Source organism: Columba livia, chromosome 5, assembly GCF_036013475.1.
Source record: "Columba livia isolate bColLiv1 breed racing homer chromosome 5, bColLiv1.pat.W.v2, whole genome shotgun sequence".
NCBI lineage: Eukaryota > Metazoa > Chordata > Aves > Columbiformes > Columbidae > Columba > Columba livia.
The window spans coordinates 59,221,650-59,243,740 of NC_088606.1; the positions used below are offsets into that span (position 1 = coordinate 59,221,650).

The window sequence follows — 22,091 nt, forward strand, 5'->3', positions numbered from 1 at the left end:
CTCAATTCAAGAGTTTTAAAGTCCAGTAGAATTATGAGGATTAGTTCCTAGGCTTGTATTTTTTTTTGTTTGGGTTTTTATATACGTGTTGTTTTCCGCTGCCTGGATCCCGCCATCTCTTCTTTAACTCTGCCGGCGTCCAGTGAATTCACAATCCTAATGGTTGCCAGCAAAGTTATTTCTGTGGAAAATTGACACCTCCTGAAGCAGGATTAAACTACAGAGAACAAGGAGTTGCAAAAGACTGGAAACCTAAGTTGGAGCTTAAGACAGAAATTGCTTCCTCCACAGGTGATAACTACAAGAGAAGTGCAGAGTAACTACATAACTATTATATTGAGTTTTGAAAATGCTATAGTTAGTCGTCGTGGGTTTTACTTATGTTTAGCAATTAAAGATTGCCACAGTTTGGGATTGTTTCAGTACCTCAGCAGGAGAATGTTTTCTACTCTCTTGTAGAAGATGCAAGTCCTGCTGCATAAAAGCATCTGTACTTCTCAGGGGAATCTTACTTGAGATGTCAAAATAAATTTTTGATTACAGACAAAATGGAAGCTGTAGGTAGATCTGTCATTATCTGTATGAGACAGTCCTACTGACAAAGTAAAGCCGATGCCAGTGTATTCACCACATATGGGATGATAGGTGTTGGAGGCAAGTGTGAGAAGGAAGAAAGAATTTGAACTATAGAAGTGCTGTATTAGTAATGCTCATTTCCTTACATAGAAGGCTTCCTTTGTACTACATAGATAAACAACTCAGAGTTGAGATTTAATTTGGCAGGTAATTTGTCCATAACATGACTGCTAGCAGTTGGAAAACAAAATGGATTAAAATATTTTTATTTGACAACTACTGCACTTGCAAACAAAATTGTTGCTTTGATTTTTCTCTGTACACAAAAGCACAAGGTGGGGTTTCCAGTGTTGGCTTGTGATGAAGACAAGCCACTAGACATGTTGTGACTAGTTGACGTGGACCCCAAGTCCTGTCTGATCTCATATGCTGGTATCTGAAATCTCCTTCTGTTTAGACTCAGTGAGAACAAGGCCAGAAACCTGGGATTAAATCCCAGCCCTGCTGAGTGCCGTGGAGCTGTGATTTCTCCCCTTCCTTCGGTGTCCTATCACTAGAAAACCACAGCCTTTCCCAAAGTGAGCCTCCCAGTATTATCACTCCTCTGTTTCCAGGCTCCTCCAGGGCTGATAGGCAGGGCCTAATTCCAGCCAAAACAATTGCTAATGGAGGTGTGAGGAGCTTCATTAAACTTGGAGTGATTATTCATATGTATAAAATGGCTCTGTGTTGGCAGAATTGGAGCCCGAGGCAGTAGCTCAAGTAGTAACACCAAAGCAGAACAAAACTGTTTTATCTTGGTTCTATCTGGTACCAAATTGGCACATTCGGGTGAGCACGAGGCATTCACAACCTTCTGTAGCAGCTTTAGAGTGACAGAGCTTAGAGATGGTGTTTTGCAGAGTTTCTTAATTTGTAAAATAAATTTTAACTAAAATTTAGCTCTTTCAGTGAATGTTCGAGAAAGTATGTGTGTGTGTGTTTGCACTTAGGCAAAGGAGTGTTTGTATAACATCTGCAAAGCAGACAAGTGGACTTGAGGGATAAATGTTGCCAGTGCTGGATTCCAGGGGTGGCTTTGGCCAATTGGTTGTTGCAGTTGTTAGTCCAAAACTTGCCTTTTTCCTGCTTCCTAAAAGAAAGGTCCTTCTTCAGCTTGGCAGAAGGAAAGGGTTAATCTTGTGGCTATTTCTTGTTTAAACAAATGCACCTGAGTAAATGAAAGAACCTTTTACATTACTGTGCCTTTTTTGTACCTTTTTAACAGAATACTTAAATCATTATATAAAATATTTTTTATATAGACGAAAGTTTTATGTTACATATGAACCAGTCAGACGTTGGACCACCCTTCAAATAGCATTGGTTTTCCCTTTCCTGACTGAACTTACATAAAACTGTTCAAGCAGGTGGTTTTCTGTCCCTTTTCCCACCTCAGTCAGAGCTGTTAGAGCGAACACTCATAGTTGTGCAGCCATTGTGGAAAAAACCCTTTCATCCTGAAAACAAGTTAATAGAAAAAAAAATCTAATAGTTGCGTCGAAAACTAGTTAGTCATATGCCAGGGATAAAATAAGAGAGCTATGAATGGGAAGGATTTGATCTGGTTTTGCAAATGTCTGTGTGACATGGGAACTCCAATAAAATTGGGGAGGATTAGGGAGTATGGGGAATAAACAGTTTCAGGGCTGTGTCTGGACAGAACAAATTGCTGCCACGTCCGTCATATGTGTGAGCAGTGGATCATCTGTGGTCCCTGTAGGAAGCTGGTAACACACCAGAGATCAAGGACCTACCTAATTCTAATATTTATAATACTTGTTGTGTGGTATTAATAGTTCCATTTTGGCTGTTGGGGCATAAAATTATTAGTCATGCTCCGTGATGCTCTGGGAAGGCAGTTTATGATGAACTGCAAAGAAGAGATTGTTTACGCTTATGAAAACCATTGACTGCATTTACACTGTTCACATACTCCCAGGTAGATGGGGCTCAAACAGGGGCAAAGCCACCATGGCACGCACAAGGGTGTTTTTTGTCTGTATCCAAGTCCAAATGACAAAGTTGTGTGTATGCAGGGACAGATGAACACCACTGGAAGGAGGCCTGGTGTCTCTTTTCTTTGGGCTTTCATACTGTAATTCATAATTTGTGGAGGCACTGGGAGGGCCCGGAGCTTGTATGCAGACTGAATCCCTGCCTCAGCCTCCACTGGGTGACTGAACTTAAAAGGCATTCAAGGAATAGACAGTTGTTAGATCTAAGCAAGAGCTGCCTCTATTTTTGTGCCCCTTTTTCCAGCCTTGTATGTAAAAAAAAAAAAAAAAAGCTCATTGTCCTGATAGCTACATGTATTGGTTTTTATTTGATGTTTACATGTGTTGGCAGCAGAATGAATTGTAGCAAACTGCTCTGCAAACACACCCCGAGCAAAGCAGTGGCTGCAGACCTTGCCCTGAGGGATGATGCTGTGGCCCCTGCTCACAGGCCCTGAGGCTGGGGAGTGTTTCTTACAGCCATGTCACCTGTCCCAGGTGGGCGCAGACCCCCTTGTCACAGGGCATTCTTCTAGAAGCTGGATTATCAGCGAATGGGTGAAATATGAATAATCCCCACTTCACAATATAGCAGCTCTTGCCATAGAAAAGTCACAGCTGGGATACAGCTGGGGTAAGCACGCCACGGCGTTACACTGGTAATAGATGTTGCTGCTGCTGTTCACAAGCCATCCCCGTTGGGTGACGGTAGGTGCACGATCAGCTCCCGCTGCAGAGCGCAGCAGCTGGGTTGTTGCACAGTCGCCTCCTGCAGTTACAGGGAGAATGGCTTTTCCTTCTAGGGCTGCTAAATATTTTATCCTTTCCTTTGCTTCGTGTTGGTAATTAGCAAAAGCAAGTCAGACGCGACGCTCGCTATTCTTCACTCCACAGAGTGCCAAGTCATATTTAGAATAATCTTCGTTGGTTACCACCACAATGCAGTATTTGAGCTGGGTTAAATCCCAGGAACACCCTTATAATTGAAACCAGCTGGGCGTAAATGAGCGCTAGCACCTAGGATGAATGTGACTGCCTCAGTATCGCATGAGGAAGGAATTGTTTCTCAAACAGTTGTGACCTTAATGAGATAGGGATTCACAACGGGTATATTAAGATTCACCTACCTGGTAATAACTTGGTAATCAGTGCAGCCCGTGCACCACCATGTGTAGCCCTTTACGAAGCACTTGTGTGCTGGATTGCTGGGCACGAGCTGGATGTTGTGGATGGTTTGGAGCTGTAGCTGCTTGCAGAGGGCGTCCTGGTGAGCCGGCACAAAGCCGACGGAGCCCGCATGCGGTGTAGTCACAGTCAGAATCCAGTTGTTTCCCCACTGAGAAGATGAACCATTTTATTAATTGTATGAAATTAAAATTAATGGAAAAGAAAATTCGTCTGGAGTCAATGACTCAGCATCCTTACAACAATAATTATATATTGACAAAAGCAGCTTTTGAAAAAAAAAAAATTAGGCCCTTCCTTAGAATGGTACAAAATACTCTTTTCAGTTGCATAAAGAGCACAGAGAGATGAAAGCTGTTTGCAAAGGGAAGAATTCCCATGTATTAACTTCAGCCCACTCTTTGCTGAGTAATGTGTTTCTATAAGCAAAAATGAGCAATTCAAGGAGAATGCGTTGTTTCTTTTTCGAAATAGTTCATATAATCCTAATTTTGCATTTAGGCCTATATGCTGCCTACTCTTGCAGATCTAAGTCATTCTTTGTTCAGTAAATTTCCTCACAGTTTGTGAAAATACACATAGAAATCTTCTCAGATGAGCAGGGTGCAGGCTTTATATTTGAAGAAAACTGTCACTTCGCTGATGCTAAGTTCCCTGGTTTTGGTATTTTACACACTGGCACAGCACTGTGTGTCTTCCTGCTACTCGGTAGTCGAGGGGAAGAAAGTAACGCCTGAATTCACTCCCTGCACAATGCACTCGCTTCAGAGAAAACCATCGTGCTGCTTTTCACAGGTGCTCTGTAGCTGTAGATGAACCGATCATGTTATTCCTCCACAGATCCCAAACACAAATCCAAAGTAGGTAGCTTGCAATTAGTAAATAGGTTGAATCCTAGTGAGAAATGGTAACTTGAATCCTAGAACAGAACTAGTTTAAATAAATGATCGGAAGTACTTGGAAGCATCATTACATGGAACTGTTTGATCACCAAAAAAGCACAGCATCAGAATTTTTCCCTGAAGTGTTCATGCAGTCAGAGAAAAAGTCTTTATTTCATTTCAATGGCAAAAGTGAATGGCTGAATTAGTCTGGCTGAGTTTTAAAGGAATACTTTATCTGAGAAATGGGCTGCTTCTCTCTCCTGGTGCTCTTTCTTCTTAGAGGGAATAATTGCTGATAAGTAGACCTCATAACAAAAATACAATATAAAGTCATTTTAAGCTAATGATTTTGCCATTGGATGATTTGTAAATGATTTAATTTTTTATTCTTTGTACTGTGTTCTTTCCTTATAAAACTAGGTGATATATATAAAATGGCTTGACTATATATATAATGTTTTCCTGAAAGTAATGCCATTTGAACAGCTCAAAGAATCAGAGAAATCCATATACGTGCATTAGAGCTACAGAATCCAGAGTATGAATTTGATTTTAAATAAAAAAAGTAATTTGTTTGTTAAAGGCTTGAGCATGTTGCAAAGATACTTTTTCTGGCAAAGTAGAAAATTCAGCTTTTTTTCTTAAATCCAGTTTAACAAAGCTCCACTTTTAATCCTTAGCAATGCCATATGCTGCTTTAGACTGGGAGAAGGCTCCTATCTGGCATTTTTTGTAGGGGTGCTCTGTTAGGGAGAGTCAGCAGCAGTTTTCTGTATGCCCTTGGAGATGCTGTGACTCTCCTGCTGAGTTCCTCCTTCAGGAGTAAATCGACCTGTTGATTTACAGCAGCACTGTTTTTATTGTAGTTAGGAAGTTAAACTGACTTTCTGTTAGGGAAAGCATAAAGTCCTAGTAAAATTCAAGCTTTCTACCAATTCCATATTTACTTTAATTGGTGCAGGAAGAGCTTGAGAAATCCTGATGTGATATAGGGTGTCGGGCAGTTTGACCAATATCTGGAAGGAGAACAGGGTGGCTGGGGATGAGGCAGCCTCACCTCCCAAAACTGCCACAGAGAGCACCAGCGGGAGAAGGAGCCCTCTCCTCCCCAGCTTGGTTTGCTCTCCTTCCCCATCCTGCCATCTTGATGAGCTACTTCCCCTCTGTTTTTTGCCAGTGATGTTCACGCAGCAGCTGTGTGAGGAAACCACCCAAGGAGCATGTATCTCCATGGGCACGGGTGGTCAGAGGCCTGGCTTCCCCTACGTTTCTGTCCTGCAGCTCGCAGAGCTGTCTGGTCACCAGGACATCTATGAAGTCTCTTGGACACCTGGGTTCCCCCATGCCTAGTCGAGGATGTGCTTTCACTGCAGGTTTCCCTCTGTTGGGGCATTTTACGTTCTGTCTTGCCTGCTGAGTCTCATGGCATCATCTAGTTTGTTCCTCTATGTCGGACGGGGTTAAGCATAGCTGCATCATTCCTGAGAAACGTTTGTGTCACCGCTTCTTGCCAACACCTCTACACCCAGCAGTTCCCCGGTACCCCAGACTGATCACTTCTGGTGTGTGACTATTTGTAGGGTCAGAACGGTCTTGCAAATGCCCAACTTATGGTTTTCTTGCTGCAGTTGGACTTCTTTGCTTCTCGTCCCATCCTTCCTAGAAACGTCCAAGAGCTGCTTTTCTGCTTTGCTGTTACCTTTTCCTTATTTGAAAGTGATTATCTTCTCACATCAGTCTTCTCTAAATTTAAACAAACCTAATTCCTTTCCTGGTATGTCATGTTTTCTAGATCTGATAACTTTCTTCCTCTGGATTCTCTCCAGCAGTTCTTTCCTGAAGCCTTAGCGCTCCAGCTGTGGATTTGCACTGCTGAACAAAGCAGAAGGAAAATCCCATGGGCCTGCAACTTTTCAAGCTTTGAGAGAAAATTTGCCATTTGCAAATTTAGAATTAGTTGGTTTTTACTCATCTACTCATTATCATCTTGATGTTTATAAAAAGCTTGTTGGATTCCTCATCCCATTGTTTTTATATAACTGAAGCCAAGATGAAGTTGTTCACAAGTAAAAATAAAATGTATTCTTAAAAGTGTAATTTAACACTTCAACACTCAAAATCTTTACCTCAAAAATTAACATTTTTTTCTGAAAGACCTGTTTTAGAAAGATTTGGCTTGTTCTAAGAATTATTTGGTGGCCTTCTGCAGCATCAGTATGGATAACTACACTGGTGCTTTCTCACCTGCACATTCTTGCTGGTGCCATTGCAGGTTATCTCAAAATTATCTGCGCTTGGTTTCATTCAAGCAGACAGAATTTAGAAGACTGGGAGAGGCATAATCATTTTTCCTCAGATATCTGTCAGGACCAAGGCATGTTTTTAGTCTTTCTCGTGTTCCTGCACCAATACCTGCAGAATATTAATCCTCAACAAGCAGTTATGTGTGTATACAAGTGATACCTTAGTGAAGTCACCATTCAGCACCCATACACTGAAATTCAGGAAAATAAATTAACTGAACAAACAGAAAATAGTTGAACTTTTGCAGGACGTTGTAAAATAATATTCATCTCTGATGACTCTTGAGAGACAGTGTTTCCATGTTGGTTCATACTGGAAGTGTTAAAGGATATGAAGTTTATCAAGGCCTTAAATCTGCGCTTGTCCTACACCCTGTGAAGAGCTATTGATCTCAGTTGTTGGTCTGTGAGCAGCAACTTTCTGGGCAAGCCCAGGTTTGCATTGCTCATAAAGTAAGGGCTTAAGAGAATATTCTGTGCAAGCAAAAAATCATTCCCTTGATAAGATGTTGCAGACTGTCATTTGGTTTTAGTTAAACTCATTGGTTCGATCAGTCTGACAACAGCTACTCTTGTTTCTCTGAGATTTTAGACTTTTCAAGTTACCAAGTAAACATAATAATGAAAATAAGTCAGACCTTGTACCTCATGAAGCTGTATTGAACGGATTAGCTGTAAAATGTATTTATAAACTCCAGTATTGCCCCTAATAATTTCTCCATTGCTAGATGTAACATTGCGTTTGAGCAGGGAATATACCTCCATGACGCATAGAAAAAGTGTCTTAATAACTAAATGAGAAAACCAGATGTACTTAGAATTGACTTGCCTGGAGAGAGTAGAAAGCAACTGCAAGAAAGATGCATTTGCAACTAGAAGTGCTATATGTGCAGGGGAAGCTGTCTTGGAATGTGTAACAGAGGGAGACTGGTGTTAAAAGAGAAACTCTGAAGAGAGACCTCCTAAACTATAGTAGTGTGCTTTTTGTACTTTCTAAAATTGCTTAAAGGTTAACCAAAATCTGGTTTTGGTTTTGACGGGTTTCATTTTGGTTGCTTTTTATTTTCTGGGTAGTGTTGAGGTGTTTTGTTAACAGAAAATACAAGCACAAAATTCATTCTATGTCAGTTAACATGACAGAAAGCGAATGTGACCTGCCATGTGTGCAAGCTCTGCTTTTGGGGGTCGGAGGGGGTGAGTGTGGTTAATTGCCTCCAGGAGATTTACACTTCTTCCACTGAAAGTTGGTGTCCTAAGATTTAAGGAAGGCTTGCTATTTTTTATTTTTAATAAATTCAAACTGGACTGTAAATCCACATTCTTCACATGAGATTTGTAGCTCATTAGAAATGTGCAGCAAAGCTCATCTATTGACAGCTCGTATTATTTGGATAATCATGTTGAACTCCAGCATAACAGGTCTGAAATTTTTCATCACAGTTGGGTCCTTAGAATTCAAGCTAAGAAAGAGGTGGAATGGCCTTTTCATATGTAGAACTGAGCTGGAAGTGATTAACTGAGTAGCTCGTTATTTCCCTGAAATAAGAGGCAGCCATTTAGTGGTTCTAATACAAGGTTTTTTGCTCCTTGGTCCTCCAGCTTGATCTGCAATGTCAGCATTCACCAAAATGGAAATAACTAAAGGCAATCTTTAGTTTGTGAGAGGGTTTTTTTCCAGCAGGTTGTGTCCCGCCCCTATCATACAGATGTTCTGGAAGAAACACTTGGTTGTCTTACATTTTAGAGGCTGGAATAGTAGCTACTAATGCCCTAAGATGATATCCAAGTAGGTAAAAAGGAATGAGAAGGGAGATAGCACGTTAGTGAAAATTCATCAGTAAACACAATGCAAGATCTAACATGAATATCAAGTAACGTTAATTACTTTAGAGCCTCTCTGCTTTCCTTGTGTGCATTTTAATTATTATTTCAGCATAATGTAATAACAAGGGCTGGTTTATAGGACGATAATAAGACTTGAGGCTATGACTGTGGCAGATTTTGTAAGCAGAGGGTGGTTGGGCTGAGGGAAGGGTGCCCGTGGATGTGCTGTGCATCGCACACCATGGTGCCCAGGATCATAGAGGGGGAAGGATTTCCTTCCTGAGTCACCTTTGAAAAACTGACCCAGTAAAGAGTCTCCTGGTGAAATGCTAAACTGTGGTCTTGATCATGTGGGGCAATAAAATCTCCAGCAGCCGTTTTTCCCTGCACTGTGGCAGTAAAACTGAAACCCTCCAAATTATCCCAGTCAACATTCAATTACATCTCATTTACCTAAAATTCCCCTTGTATTTGAGGGCTTACATGGATGTGACTGTTTTTGTCAGTTTGTTCCCAGTATTGCTGTGTTTATGTTTTGGCTAAAACTTAGCCTACAAGGTTGAAAACTTGCAAGGGTTGAATCAACCCACCAACCTTCTAAAAATTATGAAAGACGGTGTTTCACTATTTTAAAAAGGTTTGCATCTCCCTCTTTGTGGCAAGACTTTAAAAATGTTGCACATTCTGGATTTCCCAGACAATAAGTGGTGCACTTGGCCAGACTTCCCACCCACTTATCGTTTGCGTGTGGTTAACTCTGAATCCATCTGCTCCCTCATTATCAGTTATTAAAAGGAGTTCAAGACACTGCTTAGCCTTGAGATTATTGGTGGGCAGGCACTAACATTTTCATAAACTGTGCTGAAATGTTCAAACCAATGTGAAGTCTAGAAATGCCTCCTTGTAGAAACAGACAGGCAAGTAAGGAAAATAGAGTTCTTGGGAGCCCATTTTAGATGTACCAGTCTCTCAGAGCTCCTGTTAGAGCCTGGAGAAGTGGAAATACCCCGTACTTTGGGCGTCAAACCAGTAACGTTGGTTAGTGAGGCTGAGAGACTACTCCCAGTTTCCCCAGTTTCAGCTCTGTTTTTCTGCAGGGCACTCGAGCCTCCGAGGGACCGGACTATCAGGTTTTGGTTATCTCCAGTGACTGGTTGATTGGTTAGTTTGGGTGAGGGCTGCTGTAAATATTTCTTCTTTCAGGGATCTCTCCAGCCCAAAGGTGTTTCGCCAGAGTTGCCGCAGCCTCTCATGTACTTCTCCCCTTCTTTCTCCATGGGGTGAATGCTATTCTGCCACTTTTCACTTATTTACAATGTACTGAGACGCCCCCTGCAAGGCGTATCGACATGAGAATGGAGGAGGGCAGAAGGGGACACCCCTCTCTTCTGCATGCTGAAAGGGCCTCATCTCTCCCATCAGAATAAAAATGTCATAGTCTAGGGTTTTTTGTGTGTTTAGCCAACTAACTGGATTTTTAAGTGCGTGTGCAGCTCAAGCAAGCGTGTTTGAACACTCCCATCCACTCAGACCAGTTAGAGCTACCAAACTTCTCCGTTTTTCAAAATAAAACTGCATTATGCCTAGACATGTTGAGCCAAATCCGTTCCTGGTGTTATTTCACAGACTTCCCAAAGAATTACACCAGAGATGAATTTGGTCTGGTATAGCAGCTTTTTTGCCTGGAGCAAGTCTTTATAGCAGAGTTGTATTTCTCTCAAAAATATAAACGGAACACTGACGGATCTGCTGCTCTGGTGGTGTGAGCAGGTGCAGCTATATTAAATTATTTCTTATTAAATTGATTCAACAACTTGAAGCTTGTAATTTTTGTTCTGCTATGGTTCTGTGACAGAGACCTTTTAAACAGGCAATGTATATATCTTTTATTGTAATTCCTTACTCTGATATTATAATTTTTAAAAATTCTGTTTGTATGTAGCTCAGATTCCGCTTGTATTATTTATTTGATTGTTTTATTTATGTCAGTACGATCTGAAAATTACAGCCTTTTCTGGTTAATCACATTGAGCTGTGTCATCTCTAGTGTAATTCCATTTACTCCACTGACATCTGGATGAATGTGAACAATAGTTTTTGCTTTTGTTTTTCGGTTTAAGTGGTTTTAGGCTCTGGTGGTCACTGTGGCATAACTGGTGTTTGCCTTCCAGCCAGTGTGATTTACCCCTGCCCGAGGATCTGGCCTGTTGTTTTAAGGGTGCCAGTCTTCAGCCAGATGAAATGTGTCATGTGCTGCAGAGCTTTCCCCAGCGTTAAGACCCACTTTGACTATCTGTGAAAAATGAACTGTACGCTTTCATGCAGTTGCACACAGAAAATATGTGGTAAAGAGTCCCCTTTCTGACAATCCTTATCACTCCACCTCTGCTGATTTCAGGTAGAATGGTTATTAATTTTTTACTTTTCCTGGGTGCTTCCCTGTGTTACTGCCATTGCTGCTCAGCTGCTGTTAACTCGGTATCAGAAGTAGACAGAAATGTTTGCCTGAAGTTCCATGTTTTTAATGCCTTTTGGGGTTGTTTGTTTGTTTGTTTTGTAGGTTTATTTCCTTTAAGACTCCAGGCTTAGGCTTGGAGACCCCAGCCATCACCATTGAGCCCAGCAGCTGGAGCGGCAGCGAGAGTCCTGCCGAAGATATTGAAAGAATGAGTGATTCTGCAGATAAACCTATTGACAACGATGCAGAAGGTGTCTGGAGCCCTGACATTGAACAGAGCTTTCAGGAGGCCCTAGCTATCTATCCACCATGTGGGAGGAGGAAAATCATCTTATCAGATGAAGGCAAAATGTATGGTAAGTGGTATACATTTAGCCTTTGGAAATAAGTGTCCAAATGAGAACTGTAAAGCACAGCTTGTTTTTACACAAAATCCCTGGCTTTGATTTTGGTATGGAGTAAATCTTGAAGAAATCTGTGAAGTTGAGGGAGCTCAGCTGGGCTGATGCATTGCTCAGGACCGTCCAGATTGGTGCCTTCACCACTGGCACTAGGAAGCAATATTGATGCAGAATTGTGTCTTTAATAAGTGCTATGCTGTGACCGAATGGGAATGTTTAAAGGAAGCTTTTAAATGTGTCAATCCTTGAGCATTAAAAAAAAAAAAAGAGTATTTTTCAAAAAATGGTGCAGAAAGAGAAATGGGAAATACAGTCTGTGTAATGGCGTGGCAGAATATATAATGGTAAATTGTGAAGTCATGAAGTTCTTGTTGCATTCAGAAGCCTCTCGATGAAAGAGGCAAGTTAGGGGTGCTTTTGTGCCTTTTTTTTTTTCTTTCCCCTTCTCTTCGTGCAAAGTGCTATAAATCAGATGACGTGCTGACAGCATTCCATAAATATACGCTCTGCCGAAGGACACTGACATCTGCACGCACTCTCCGGGGCTCCTCCGCTTTCGTCCCTCTCGTCCGAGCTCTCTTGCTCTGTCGCTTTGTCTTTTCCATTTTGCAACCTTGCCCATGCTCCAGCCTCCTGCTCCGCGGTGCCGATTTTTGGGGGGACGGACCAAGCTCCCAGCCCACCTTGTCCCTGCCTGCAGGAGGGGGCGGCGGGGGCAGCGGCCGCCCGGGGGGGCGCCCCGAGCAGATGGTGCTGCAGCTGCCACCAGCTGTGCCCCCCCCGCGCCCCGGCTGAGCTGATGGAAACAGGGACACCGCGGCTGCTGGTGCTGCTGACGGCGGGCAGGACCTGCCCCCCAACCCACCGCCTCCCCCACAGCGGCCACAGGACCTACCCCCAGCCCACAGCAGCCACAGGAGCTGCCCCCCAACCCACCGCCCCTGTCCGTGCAGGGTCTGGCACAGCACAGCCAGCATGAAGCATCTCAGCTGCCCCCAGTGGAAAGTTGACGGCCCCATTTCCTCCTTGTGTTTGCTGTTTTCCTCTATTCCTCCCCCCATCTCCTTCTCTCCTTGCACAAGGGAATATAATTTCTCTTGTCCTCTCCTTCCGCCTGTTTGGATTGCGTTTCGGTGTTGTTACTTTCCTTTGGAAAGAGGAGATGATTGGCTTAATTAGAAGGTTGTGCTCTTTCTAGGAGGATATAAGCATGCATATACAAACAAGCTTATTGTGTATTTATCCTCAAAAGCTCTAGTTAGGCTTGAACAGCCTCATCAGCCAAAATAAGGATGGCTGCAGTTTTTTAAATTGGGATCCCTACAACCACAGTAATCACTCCCCAAATCTGATTTTTGGTGTTTTGAAGGATTCTTTGTGCCTTTGTATAAAGAAATTAACATATTTATCCATTCATGTTTAAAATCGCTGATTTATTTTAATGTTGCTCTAATCCTGAATGTTAACATTTGTTAAACTGTATATGTAGAAAACCATTTATGCGTATCTAATTGCTGGTTAATACTGCTAGCTAGTAATACCATAAGCATATATGCACATCTCATATATTTATGCTCATCCTAAATCAAATATTGTTTATTTTCAATCAAAAAAGCAGGTATGCTTGTATGATGCTGAAAACTTGACCTAAAGTGTTGCCCGGACTGGGAAGAAAAAATGTGTTAGGAAGTGCAGGGTACTGTATAATCAGAATTTACATCCTGACTTTACAGTGGATGAACTCATGTTTTCATTCTTCAAGCTGAGTAACTGCTTTGTAGTGTTTGAGGATTTATTGAAACCATGCTAAATTTCTGAGGACTTTCTAATAGAGTCTTATGGCCCTGAGAGCATAATTGTTCTCCAAGGATTTTGAAATCAAAACAGTGTAAGTGTTTTAGATTCTGTGTGGCATAATGAAAATAATTTAATGCCTTTTAGTGGCATACCAAGTTTATTTCACTTACAGGAGAGACACTGCAATATCTCTAAGCCTCCATAGTGTTGGGAAATATTGTAATGTGTCAGTAATTCATGAACCATGTAAGACAAAGGTCAAGAGAGCACCATTTCATTTTCTGACTGAAATTACCTTAGATATAGGCACTTGTACAAATATGATCTTTGCAGAGGCAAATATAATGATCACTCCCTGTGGATTAAGCAATTGTAGTTTTTTATCTTTGGAGAGAGACTTTGGGAAGAGCAGAGATTTTGCTTGAAGAAATATTTTAAGTTTCTGCCTTTGATTTAATGAGAGCTTTGTGACTTTTATATGTTAGCAGAAACCAGAGTTTCTTCACAGTTCTTTGTGGTGGTCTAAAATTGTCCTTAAAAGTGGCATTTCCAAGAGGGCTGTGGCCAGGGCCACTCGAGCGGGGCTGGGGGGCTCGGAACTGGGGGACTCGCGCTGGCACAGCCACCCCAGCAGTACCAGGGACATCTGTGACCTCTCTGGGCAGCCGGCATCGCTTCAGCTGTTCCTCTACAGCTGTGATCTTCCACGAAGGAGGGAGGGGAAGGGGAGGGCGTTTTCCTCTCCCCTTGCCTTCCCAAAAAAGTAACTTACGGCACCAGAGGATGACGAGAACAAAAGACTTTCAGTCCTGTCCTCACAGGAAGGGGTTGCAGGTCCTGTGGCTGGGGAGGGAGAAGGGGATGTCTTGACTTTGTTTTGGCCCTGGGGCATCCTTGGGCTCTAAGGACGAAGCCGTGACCTGGAGCAGTTCAGGCTGCCGCTGACCCTGCCACCAGTACAGGGTTATGGCTCCTTGAAACCCTCAGAAAGCAAAATAAGAGCTTAATGAAACTCTTGTTTTTACGTTTATAGGAAATGATTGGGTAAGAAGTAAAGACACTTGTTTTGGTTCAGAGAGGCAAATTCCAGGAACCATAGTTTGGAAATTCTTGAGAGAGAGGGAGTGTGCGGGAAGGCCAAGGGACCAGTGATAAGTGCTGCCACTTTTCCCCTTCCCTGTCCATGTGTGTGATTGCAGCGCTCTTGCAGTTTTGGTTTGCTCCCAACACAGTACTGACTAGTAGTAAATAAAGTTAAAAAAAAAAAAAAGATGAGGAGGGAATAAATACAAAAGTCTGAAGGAGGGTAAAGGAACACATCTATAAATTGATGCTCACACTCTTTGTTGAAGCAGTTAAGTGTAGCCCATGGAGGAAAGACTCAACTCTTTGACCCATTTTCATTAGTTTTGCAAGGTATTGGTAAGAATTTTTTTCATTTCGAAAGAAGTACTGATAAAACACAAATATCGTCCACTAGTATGAAGTGGAACACCATATAATTTGTGTCCCCTCTCCGAGATCAATTCTGATGAATTTCTGTGTCCTCGTTTATCCAGCACATAGTAAAACTCTAGCCCATTAGAGGGCATTGGATGTCCTGCATTTGTACTTTGTTCCAGTTGTTGGTCTGTTACTGCTGACAGTTTAGTTACTCGTAGCAATTCCTGTGAACTCACTTATTGGCAGGATGTTTGCCTGTGCTTGTCTTTGCTCCTGGGAGAGTCTTTTGGAAAAGATTACAAGAATGAAAGCTGCTGTGAAATGCTCTACTTTTATCCCTGGTGTAACACTGAAGTCGCTGGAGTTACCATAGGAATGGATTTGGCCCTCTTTGCATGTTTTGTTGTTGTTGTTGTGTTTGTTTGTTTGAAATGTGTTTTTAAATTTAGCTATAGGGAGATGAAGCTTTAGTGCAGCTCTAGGGACAGTGCCAAAGTAGCATAAGTTGGTAGCAAGTGTAATAATGCCTGCAGACGTGTTACTATCAGCATTGCTAACTTTGCCTTGAGGTAGCAAAGGTGGCTTTTGCCTTTAAGACAAGAAAATTGTATGATCTTAATTTTTGAGACCTGTAAACAGCTCTTCAATTATGAATGAAATTAGTCATTGTGATTTGCATCAGAGGTATTCATCTCTGCAACAAAACTACTTAAGAGTATATTAATGATTATTTAAAAAGGAAGTTTTGTAGCATGTTTAGTTGTTTTATAGAGAAGAATGAGTACTAATTAATGTGAGAAGGTGCATACCAGCCTTTCAAAACTGTTGTATATGTTTATTAGGTCATGCATAAAATCTCTTGGCCTGCATTACCATGATAGTAAAGGGAAAATTTATGCTTAGATGATAGAATTTTTGCATGATGAGTTATAGTACTCTTAATTTCCAAAGTACCTTGTATAAATTAAATAATAAAACAGAACTTTGAACTAGTACATTGGCAAAAGAAATCCTGTTCTGTAGACTGTGTGATTCTGTAGCTAACTGCTGTTATTAGGTGTTTTTCTGGGTTTCTGTTAGGAAACTGCGAGGTAACTAGCTTTATGAAGAATACAGTAACATGTTACAAATTATTTTTACTGTTGCTTTTAATTTTAAAAGTTCCATACAAGTTACTGCCTCTATAAAGACATCACTACCTTATAAAGTTTCCACAGTACTAAATATATTTGAATGTGAATAAGGTATTTGGAGTGATGAAATACCAGATGTGAAGTATCAGGTTGCATGTTTATTCATCTGTTATTGCAATCATTGTATAAAGATACGCTCTTGTATTCTTTTTTTTTTTTAATTTTATTTTTTTATTTTTGGTCTCACAGCAACATACACAAAATGCACTGGAGACAAGACTCCTATTATGAAAGTTACTATTTGGGTTTCTTGGATTGTAAACAAATCTGTCTAGAAGCATTTTTGCGATGCTGTGATTGCTCGCTGGGTTACGTCATGGCTCAGCGCAGCCATGGAGCAATCGCTTAACGTGAAGAAAACGAGGGCCCAAAGATACAGTGTCTCTTGGAAAATTTACTACTTAAATTGTTCAGATTATGAACAAATATGCCTATAAACATTTTTGCAGTCTGGTGACATTCCTGTACCATCAGTGTGCTGTGCTCGCAAGGAGCCAATCTGGTTTTGTGAGCTGAGCAAGAGGCATTGCAGTCATTAGGAATGAAGGGTGTTTGGCTTCCTCGTTGTCGAGGATTTCTGAAATGTGGGGGAACAGAGTTTAATCTTTCTATTTGGGCTTTCAAGAGTAAACTGTTAATGATTTGGGATAAAGTGGTAGAGTCTTCATGAAGATAGTATTTTTCTTTTTTTTTCCTTTTCTTCTTCTTTTTCCCCCCCTCTGCCCTAAGCCGCCATCCTCAAGAGAGGAATCTAAGCGGGACTGTCAGAGCTGTGCATGATAAGGATATCAGCTCCTACCTGGGGAGCAGGCAGGAGTGAGTGGGTTGTGGGAAGCTCCACATCTGAAGGTGTGAGTAATATTGTGCGTGCAAGGTCATACGCAGCACAGCGGTCAAGTGCTCCATTCCGCTGCGTGGGGTCAGGAGAATGATGTGTTCCAAAGGAAATGGGAAGTTAGACTAGAAAGTTTTGCTCAAAAATCATGCATCAAAAAGAGCAGGACATCCTTTAGAAGTGCTTTCCTGCAATTTGGGTTTTGTCCTCCCTCTACTATGTTCTTTTCAGTCATCTATATAAAGAATAACTCACAGAAGGTTGTTTATAGCCTACTTGTGAGAAACAGTATCAAGGAAACTGTATGGCTGCTGCCTGAGTCTTCCAGTGTTTAGTGGGTACCTTGTATAGAGGAGTTACTATTATAGCAGCATTAGTTCTTCCCTGGCACTAAGTGGAAGCTACAAGGGCAGGTTCAGATCAGGCATTTGACCACTTAAAAATCATTTAATGGCTACTCCTATTCCAATTGGCTGTACTAAACAGAGTGAGAGGATGTTTTTCCTTTATGACATTGTTCCTTTAGTAAAGCCCTTGTTTAGAAATGATGCATGTTAGCATGAGAGCAATGAAGTGATGCAACCTCACTAGAACATCCAGGATGCTTTTAGGTGATTGTCTAGTATGATTTATATTAGCTCATTTTTCTTCCATCACTGATTTCACAAGATGAACTTGTGATCCTGTAATTTCAGAAGCCATATTTTTGCAGCCTTAAGAAATAGGGTTGTCGTGCTAGGAGGTAGTTAAAACAGCCATGATTAGGCTGATCTAGTGTGTTAGTTGGTTGCACAGTACTGAGAGCTCAAGAAAATTGAAAATCCTGCATGTAGATAGCACAAAATAAAATGTACTCATTTATTTGATCTCATTCCTTGCAGAACTGGGATCCTTCCTAGAAGCATCTCAGGGTGAACACCTTCTGGTTCAGACAACCTGGGGACTACTTGAGTTAGACAAGTAAGGCCCACATGCTCTTAAGCGTTATATTGAGCTGATAGGTTTGGATTCTGCTTCATGAGACCAGTAGGAGATTATGGTAGAAGTGTCTTCTTTCTTGTGAGCTTCAAATACTGGCTGAATTATCTCACATGATCATAGCAGCAGCCCATTGACCCCAGTAAAGTGCTTATTTAGGGATGTGGAAGCTGAGTTATATTCATGTTGCACACCCCTGTTCTGGGCATCCTTACAGAAGCAGAAGAGGTAAGAAAACATAGAAACTGATATTTTATAAAGAGAGAGACTTGGACAGTGCAGAGAGCATTTTACATGTCCAGTAATAGAAAAAAATTGATCAAAAATTGAACCCTTCACCACAAGGACCCACCACCACAGTCAGCACCATCACCGTGGCTCACACCAGCGCCCAAGAGCTGCTGGAACTGGAGACCCCCAGCCAGGCAGAGCTGAGGCCAGTGAGATGTGTGGTGAAAGCCAGGCATCCGAACCGTGTCGGGAAGGAAACTTCATCCTCATGTTCCCCATCTTCCCTAGTGGGTTTGCTCAGTGTGGTGTGATCACAAATAACACTGCAGGCAACAAGGGGCCATGGCAGTACAAAGAACTTTATACATCATCTTTGGTTTTCTTGGGACATACAGTCTCCTGAGAAGTGGGCTTAGATCCCACCCCACACCACACAGGAGCAAGCCCGGGCTAATTGTTGGAGAGTAAATGCTGTGGTTGTTGTGACACGAGTCTTACATAATTCCCTGAGGGCCATGCTATTCAAAATTAATATGTATCTTAACTGTGCCTTACAGGGATTTCCTCACAGATGCATGCAGGATTTTTTTGTGATGCTCTTCAGAAGTTGTAGTCATATAGTTGCGTTAATATTTTCCTATCCTACCAATAATTTAATGTGGGACATTTGGTCTGGAACATCAGAGAGAAACACTTCAGAGTCTGGGCTTCCAGATGATTTTAGTCTGGCCATATAGTTTAAGGATTTGGGCACTAGTGGATTAACAGTTTACAGACTTTCAGTAGAAGTCATGATTTAGCTAATAGAAAAAGCCTCCTCTGAAGCTTTTCTGGTATTGTTCTAGGCATACTGAAATGTTAACATTGGATGATTAAAGGACATGTTTTTGTGAGCAAAATAATACACATTGGGGAAGGAGGAGAGAGTTGAACCTAAATGTGCTAATTCCATCTCATGAATGCTCTTTCAGACATAGGGAAGTAGCATGGCTTGTCAGACCTGTTGTAAAAGGGACAACAACGCATCCCAAATTCACAACGAAATTGAAACCTTGAGAGAGCATTGCACACCGTGGGAGTTGCAGGGATGTCAGTCAAACACCATTACAGTTTTACCTACAGAGGGATCAAATAAGCACTGTTAACAGAAACTGTGGCCAACACTTATGTCCTCTGGTGTGAGAAGGCACAACTGTCACAACTGCTTTCTAGCAGCCTTTCTACAACAGCCAGCTCCAACTAGGTCTAGCCTCCTGAGGATTTTCCTGGATATAGGCAGATTTCTTGCTTTTATTGAGATATTTTCTTGTTGAGGGGAGAGAAATTCAGAGATTGGGGCCATCATGGACCCACAGAATCTGACAGAATTTAGGAACTTGGCACAGAATTAAATTTTGCACAAAATCTGGCCTGCCTTTGTAAGGAGGCACTGAGCTTGCCAGAGGTTAATGTTTGTATGAGCCATCAAAAAAGATCAGATTGCCAACCCTGTTCCTTGTTTGGTTGCCCTCCTTGGAGGGGATAGACAGGGGGCCCAACTGGCAGTGATGGATTTGGTTTGAGCTGAATCTTGGGTTTTGTGTTGGCAACTGCATTGGACTTCATGTCTGATAATTTTGGGGAGAACAGAGTCACAGAATATATGCCTGGGGGTGTTAGGGAGCATATTCCAGTAATTTGTGTGGGACTAGGTGAGCTATATTATACTATTGCAGATAAGGAACCAAGTGCTTTTTCAGCCTGGCTAATCATTGCAGCAAAGCTAAGACATTTCACACTTATTTGCCTGAAGCTGCTTCACTATTGCTTGCTTACACCTTATCATCAACTAAGGTTTGGTTAGCATGGAAAAGGGTTACTTAAATATTATAGAAATCATACTTTAAATTGCCTTTTATGTCATGCTAGCAATGCGAGTAGGGAACGGAGATGAAAAAAGCATCTTCAGTCACTTGGATTCAGCATCGTTTTTACCCTTAAACTAACAGGTAATAGACACTGGAGAAAATAAAATATTAACCCAAATGGCTCCAATTCCAGGTGGTCGGGGACAGCGGGCTTACTGTTGTTTATGGGTATTGTTGATGACTGTAAATATGTAGTAAAATAATTTTCCATAGGGAAAGTAGCCTTTGAATCATTTTAACAGATGCTTTCATGTGATATAGTAACTTCAGCTTTTAATTCTTTGAACAAAAATTGCGTTTTCATTTGTTTAGTTCTTGCTTGGATAGACTGTCAGCAATAAACCTCTTAGTACAATTAGTGGTGAAATAAGGGCTTACTGATAGCTACATACATATATGCACACATATATACGTGCAAATATGTGTGTATGATATAATGTGTTTCCTTCCAGCCAATTAAAATGTATTTAAAAGACCTCAACAAGAAGGTCCTCTTGGCTGGGACCTTCCTTCTTTGCTTGGGCAACTGAATGCAATCTGCTGTGAGAGCTATCTGCAAAGAAATATTAGGATCCATATTCATAGGTGTTATTAGGTTATGTGGGTGTATATTTAGCTAGGTGAGGTGTGCAGGCATATATTGTGTGTTATACATGTAGACTGCATATGGTGTGTTTTTAGCCATAGAAGGTCTAATCACTTGAGGCTGTGCAAGTGCTGAGGAGAATTACGGTAAAAGGTTGCATACACAGGAGTTACCCGCAGAATTTTCCATCCTGTGAAGTAGTGAAAAAAAAGCTCTTGGAGCTATATAACTGGGTTGGCAGAGCAGTGCCTTCAGCAGGCAGGACCGCTTGTAAACCCCTTTGGGCTGGCCTGGCCACCCCAAAGGCTGTTGCTCTCCCTCAGCCCCCATTTGGCAGCAGTTGTCCCACATTACAGCCCCCCCAGCCCCCACTAGCACAACACACATGGAGCTGGTGGAGATGGCAAGAGCTCTGGCGTGTGAGGTTAGCAAAGTGGGAAATAATAAGAAAGATGCATTAGAACTGGAAATACTGAGCAAAGATAAAAATGAGGTAAAATAACCACAAAACCCTACTTCTATTAAAATCATGAGACAGGAAGTTTTACAAGCTGCCTTTACCCCAATGAAGAGAAGAAGTCTAGAGAGATTAAATAACTTGTTGGATGTCATCAAGAGGTTTATAGCAGAGCTGGGAGTTGAGCTCTCTTCCCCCCAGTGCCATCTATGTTTTAATGCTGAAGGGGCCCCTTTCACAGTTGATCCGGTGACCCTTGGGGAGCTCAGGGCAAGTGTGGCAAACCCATGTTTCCTGCACCACATCCTGCACGCTGGGAGAGGAACCCGCGTCTTCGGAAAAGTACAATCTCTGCATAATGCAACCACAGGATGCCTTCCACCTCTAATAAGGGAGCTGGCTAAATGCCATTTTATTATTATTCAACATTTGTTTGGTATAGTAGTTTCTTGAAATCAAACAAGAAAAGGTCCTTGTGGTCCTATATACCATGTGCCAAATAACAGACAGTTATAAAGAGTCAAAAATGTATAGGGAAAAGAGAGAGAGAGACAGCGGATGGGAGAGCGAGGCAATAGGTAGCCCCATGTTGATGTTCCATGAGGTGATGTGAAACGTGGCCCTTCCACAGAGTAATATAGAGGCTGGTGAAAATAAGATTATTTAATTTGTTTGTAACATCATTATTCAAGGAACAAAAAACTATGTGGCCTTATCCAAAGACATAATCTAAGAGTTCTTTACTCTGTGCCAAGCTAAAATTCTGCTATTTAATTACCGATTTAGAAAATAGCTCGTGCTCAGTTTCCTCCTCAGTTACACTGTTATAAATCTAATGGAGCTGTTAAAGATTTATAGCAGTGTAACTGAAGGCAGAATTGGGTCCCTTATGTTTAAAACTTAGTTTGCCACATAAGTAATAATTTCTGTTTTCTAGGCAAGAGTTTAAGAATCTTGCAGACCTCTGTTTCTGTAAAAGAAATATGAACTACAGTGG

At 41.6% G+C, this 22,091-nt stretch overlaps 1 protein-coding gene across 8 annotated transcripts in view; it reads left to right on the forward strand.

The window, feature by feature from the left end:
• Window positions 1-22,091, forward strand: part of TEAD1 (TEA domain transcription factor 1) — a 161,556-nt gene that overhangs the window by 44,313 nt on the left and 95,152 nt on the right. For all 8 annotated transcript variants that reach the window (XM_065066320.1, XM_065066313.1, XM_065066317.1 and 5 more), the window contains one exon: window positions 11,369-11,622. In XM_065066320.1, the coding sequence (XP_064922392.1) occupies window positions 11,475-11,622 (148 nt within the window). In that variant the 5' untranslated portion in view covers window positions 11,369-11,474. The remainder of the gene's footprint in view (window positions 1-11,368; window positions 11,623-22,091) is intronic.